The 5875-nt window shown below is 42.2% G+C and overlaps 1 protein-coding gene across 4 annotated transcripts in view; it reads right to left on the bottom strand.

The window, feature by feature from the left end:
• The window catches only part of PITPNC1 (phosphatidylinositol transfer protein cytoplasmic 1), a 280327-nt gene that overhangs the window by 9942 nt on the left and 264510 nt on the right, over positions 1-5875 (bottom strand). Inside the window, exon 6 of one of the 4 annotated variants that reach the window (XM_089316775.1) lies at positions 163-281. The exons of 2 other annotated variants lie outside the window; for them this stretch is intronic. In XM_089316775.1, the coding sequence (XP_089172901.1) occupies positions 163-281 (119 nt within the window). Of the gene's footprint in view, positions 1-162; positions 282-2266; positions 2547-5875 lie in introns of those variants that run through there. One more of the 4 variants, XM_089316773.1, reaches the window with a different exon arrangement.

Genomic DNA, 5875 nt, shown 5'->3' with positions numbered 1-5875 from the left:
CTGTCCAACTTCAAACCCAGCTCAGTGACTTCACCCATAGCTTCTAGGGGGTGACACATTTTTCTGGAAGGTTGGGAACCGAGCGTTTGGAGGATTTCAAAGGTCAGTTCACGTGTGCGTTTTGGTAGAGGGTGGGCAACATGTTTGAAAAATTCTACATACACTTGTTTGGGCCTGGCTGTCTACGTCATCCACAGTGGAGGAATGCTGATTGCAAACTTTTATGTTGGTTTGTTCATGCATGTTTTTCTCGTATTCCCGAACATCATCCATTGTCATATCTGAAAGAGGTCAAGACGTTGGCAACTTCCGTTATTAAATGCAAACTTTCAATGGGCAGACTATAAGGAAAGATGGCAGCTTAGCAGAGGCCAAAGAGATTTTAAAAAGCAGGGAACGGGCTAACTTTATGAAGAATGAGTCATAAAGTTAGCTAAACCAGCCAAAGGAGAAGTGAGGGCAAGGAAGTTAAGTCAAATAGTCTTAGAACAGAGAAGACTGGAAATTGTTTAGGGGTGATTCTTGAAGAGTGAGCGTGGTGGGGAGAAAGTATTAGCACATGGGCAGTGCTGCAGCCCGAGATCTCCTAAAGCTTTGTTAGAAGATCCCTTTAGGGATAGAGGGTCAGGCTTGTTTGGTTTAATACTTACCTTCCATATACCTTTCAAAATAGATTTAGAGATCCTTTAATCCACGCATTCAACAACCTAAAGGACACTTGCATTGCTATCGTAGGAGTCAGGATGTACAAGGCAGAGCAGTGACATTCACTGGTAGATGTGAGATTGGGTGCAATCCGCACTCACACAGAGATGGCTTTTTGTGCAGAATACACCGTGTCAGAGAGCGCAGGTCTACATGGAACTGTGAGTCTAGCCTAACAGCTTGAAGATGGCTGGCACTACTTCCACCCACGCTGATCTATAAATAAAATGGCACATGACATGATTTTTGGCCTAAGTTTGCAGTTTTTCGATATTTCAGGATAATGATTTCTTATTCCAGTGGTTCTCCATGGGGAGTGATTTTTTTTTGACATTTTGGCTGTTGCAGGTGGGGAAGGGGTGCCACTGGCATCCTGTGGGATGATGCAGAACGTCCTACAGTGCAGAGGTCCCCCAGTCCCCAAGAGAGAATTCTCTGGTCCAAAATGTCAGTAGTGCAGAGGGTGACAAACTGTCTTAATTCAGCTGATAAAGAAGAGACCCATCTATCTTCAGTATGTGAAATGCATAACAATGACAGCTCTGTTGTTGTATCTCTCCCCACCTCCATCCCTAGGCGCACTCACAGCACTTTATCAGCAATTTCCCCAGATGGGCATTCCTTTGCTGCTCTGTGGGCAGGATTTAACGTCGTGTCTTTTCACGGATGAAGGTCTGCTCAACCACTGCTTCATCAACCACCCTGATCGCTAATTGGCTCAGTGGGGATTTGCAGTGGGGATTCACAGCTGGAATTTTTGCACAAGTATTTTTGCATCACGTGGTTCAGTGTCTTTTTATATCAATCCATGTGTCATGTGAGAGTCTATTCCTCTCCAAAGGGCAGACTTGCCAGAAGTTTATGATTTAATTTGCCGTGGTCTAGGGCCAAGGCAGAGGGAGGCTCTAAATCCAGCCTGGACTATTTCACCAAAGCTGCTGATCCCCACCCAGTACCCTGAAATCATCAGTCATAGGCACTCTCCGAAAGCAATGTAAGCATCAAGAATGCTAAGCAGTGGTCCGGCCAGGCAAAGAGCATGCTTATCTTTTAGAAAATTGAGGTAACCGACAGCAATAGAAAGATGCCATTGTGTGATTAGAACAAGTGCATCTTAGTTCATAGCAACACATTCTTTCAACACAATCACTTTAATTGCAATGGCTGGGTATCAAAAAGTTTTAAACATAAATACACCTGGAATGAGTATGAAGAGGTCATTTTTAGTTGGAAGTTTAAAACTTTGAGAAGTTTCTCTCTACGTGTCTGACGTTATTATCCCCTAAAGACCCCAACAGGCAGGATGGAAGTTTGGAAGACACATGCAAAGGAGTCTTAGTTTTTATACCCTAGTGAACCACAGCAGAAATTATTCTTTATCTTTAATTAGCTCCATTCTAAGGGAGGACTTGACTATGTGACTGTGGGCTTTCAAAGACAGATCTATTTTATGGGTGTGCTGAAGGATTTAGCAACAAAGATGTTTGTTACAAACTTGTTCGGAAAAATTGAAAACAATTCAAGCGACTGACAGTGGAATGTGATCATTAAAAATCAGGAGGAAGAATATTTAGCATTCCTATACAGATATAGCATTCATATTCACATTGTTATATAAAGAATAGCAGATAGAAATTGTATACATCATATAACTAATCATTGGTGTCAGAAAAGCATTATCTCCATTTAATAACACCAAAAGCATACATTTCAAAATGTTAACAGTGGGGGCCAGCACTGTAATGTAGCAGGTAAAGCTGTTGCCTGCAGTGCCGTCATTCCATATAGGCGCTGGTTCGAGTCTCGGCTGCTCCACTTCCGATCCAGCTCTCTGCTATGGCCTGGAAAGCAGTAGAAGATGGCCCAAGTCCTTGGGCCCCTGCACCCACGTGGGAGACCTGGAAGAAGCTGCTGGCTCCTGGCTTTGGATCGGCACAGCTCTGACCATTGAGGCCAACTGGGGAGTGAACCAGTGGATGGAAGACCTCTCTCTCCCTCTCTCTCTCTCTCCCTCTCTCTCTGTGTAACTCTGACTTTCAAATAAATAAATAAATCTTTTAAAAAAATGTTAGCGGTGATTATTTTGAGGAGCTACAGATCACTTCCTTCTTTTTACTTGAGTATATTTTCTAAATCTTCTGCATCAAATATGTATTACTTGTGTAAGAAAGGAGAGCATTATTTAAAAATCAATTATCTGGGGTCATTACAGATGAATCCATTGATTTGGAAGTAGTAAGGAAAAGATATACTTTTGTGAAATTTTCGATCATCCTAGGAACAACTCATTCTTTTTTTAAAGAGGAAATAACATTTCAGAAGATTCCATGTAATGATAAACATTCTCCCAATTAGATCACATAAAAATGAACATCTTAGGAGAACAGTTCTCTAAAAAATGATTATTTGGTCTCCACTGATGCTTAACTATCTCCACAAACCATAAATGTATCTGGGAATGATGTAAAGATTCCCAGCATCTGTCTCCGTCATTTATGGCCATCTTAATCAAGTGAAAATGTTCCTGTCCAGAGTTTCTGGGTGAAACATATCGTGTCTTGCTTCTGCAACATATATTACCGCCAAATCTATATGCGAGTCAAGTTTTAATAAACCCAATGACCTGTGCCTGGGGGACAGATTACACTTTCGGGGGTGATTCATCTTCATTACTGATTGATTTTCAATGACCAATGTGTCTTCTAACAATTTAGGTTCACATCTCTTTGCTTCTACAAACAAATGCGTACATGTAGCACACACAATCCTAATTAAAGGAACCCTAGGTCAATTATTTTGAAAATAAATTGGTAACTAATAAACTTTCAATTTGTAGGTTTTTGAAAAGCCATACTTTATCTTTCTCAAATAACGGCTCCTTAAGTAAAACCTTCTTGAACAAGGAACATTGGGGCTAGTCACCTGGTCTAAGAAAGTGCTGGGATGAGCACAGGACTCTTATCGGAAGGTTCATCCTAATGTCTCTGAGCCTGCTGACAGAATCGGCACTGAAGTATCCTGGGGTACAGTGCCCACCTCACTGCACTGTAGTGGGACGAAATCTCGTTGTCCTGTTCTCTTCTTCCTGACCATTTCTTCCCTACTCCTTCCTGCCTCCCCTTAGGCGAGGGGAAAACAGGCCCCAGGTCTCGGCTATCAGGGTGTGGAAGTCGCACTGCCCTGGGCCTGGTAGCACCTCCTCCTCCCCCAGGTGACTGGATGGAGACCACAATCTCCCCCTCTACCACCAACCCAGTTCTGACAAAGAAGTCTGACCACTTCACTACTTGAAGAATCTTGGTTTCCTAAACTCTGAACTGAAGGCTTGCATTGACCAAAATAGACCTCAACCATATGAATCTTAGGTTGCCTCCCCATTTTCTTTTTTGTATAAAATATCATTTTCAATTGTTATATGTTTAGGGACTCATTCAAGTAATGCGTGAATTATGTTCCATTAAATTGTTCACATAGTCCCAGATTATGGGGAGAAAAGAGTTTAATTTATGTGACCTTCTCCCACCAATCCTATTTCTTCTCCCAGAGATGACACCATTAAAAGCTGGAGGAATACACTGGCGTATTTTTTATTCTATGAAATCACATACTCATGTATGTCCCTCCTGGTTTAGTTATTTATTTTTACATATAGGAATTATAAGATCATATACTATACTATACATATTGAAAATACGGTTTTAACTTGCTTTTTACAGTAATGGAAAGAACTCCCTTATTCTTTGTAACTGCTGCACACAATATTCATGGTGTGGTTGCATCATAATTTCCTTGACCATAGTCCTGTTAACGGGCATTTATACTGACACTATCTATTAGCTTTCATAAACACCACCACACAGAATAGCTTTGTACATGCATTCGGAAGCACCTATGTATTTCTTAAGAACAAATTCTGGAAGTGGAGTGGCTGGGTCACATGTTCTTTGTACTTACCACTTTAACAGTGATTTTGTACTTCATCATTTTCTATCTAAAACTGGATATTATTAATCTCTTAAGATTTTTTCTATCAGAAAGGCAAATGTCTTATGTTCTTGTTTTCATTACACTTGTGATTAGTAGTGAATGTAGTGGCCATTGTATTTCTTCTATGATTTATCTATTCATTCTTAATTTTTTTCTGTGCTTGAATTTTTGATTTCTTACTATAAATATTAACTCTCTTTGGAAATACACTGTCCTAGTCTTTCAACTTTAAATTACTTGATTTTTAAGGAAGCCAGGTTGACTTCATAAGAAGTGGAGGCAAGAGCATACATTTGCAAGGCTGTCAGGATAGAAGTCAGCCAAGGGGCTGGTGCTGTGACATAGCAGGTAAAACTGCTGCCTGCAGTGCCAGCATCCCACATGGGTGCCGGCTGGAGTCCCGGTTGCTCCTCTTCTGATCCAGCTCTCTGCTATGACCTGGGAAAGCAGTGGAAGATGGCCCAAGTCCTTGGGCCCCTGTACCCATGTAGGAGCCTCAGAAGAAGCTCCTGGCTCCTGGCTTAGGATCGGCACAGCTCTGGCCATTGAGGCCATCTGGGGAGTGAACCAGTGGATGGAAGACCTCTCTCTCTCTCTGCCTCTGCCTCTCTATAACTCTGACTTTCAAATAAATAAAATAAATCTTAAAAAAAGAAAGTCAGCCAAACACACAAAGAAGCTATAAATACCCTGCACCAAATGAATTTTTTGTCACTGTGCTACCCAGGTGCGGCAGCTAAACTTTTATTTATTTATTTCTTAAAGATTTATTATTATTATTTTTTATTTACTTTAAAGTCAGAGTTACACAGAGAGAAACGGAGAGGCAGAGAGAGAGGGGTCTTCCATCCACTGGTTCACTCCCCAGATGGCCTCAATGGCCAGAGCTGTGCCGATCCTAAGCCAGGAGCCAGGAGCTTCTTCTGAGGCTCCTACATGGGTGCAGGGGCCCAAGGACTTGGGCCATCTTCCACTGCTTTCCCAGGCCACAGCAGAGAGCTGGATCAGAAGAGGAGCAGCCGGGACTTGAACTGGCACCCACATGGGATGCTGGCACTGCAGGCGGCAGCTTTACCCGCTACGCCACAACGCCAGCCCCAGCAGCTCCAGTTTTAAAAACGAGAGCCTTACGCTCTCACGCAGCAACCCACCCAGTGGCATGCTCTTATTTCCTGATTTCCCT

Source organism: Oryctolagus cuniculus, chromosome 17 (genome assembly GCF_051225735.1).
Source record: "Oryctolagus cuniculus isolate XC-2025 breed Fujian yellow rabbit chromosome 17, ASM5122573v1, whole genome shotgun sequence".
NCBI lineage: Eukaryota > Metazoa > Chordata > Mammalia > Lagomorpha > Leporidae > Oryctolagus > Oryctolagus cuniculus.
This window is presented reverse-complemented; position numbering and strand designations above follow the sequence as displayed.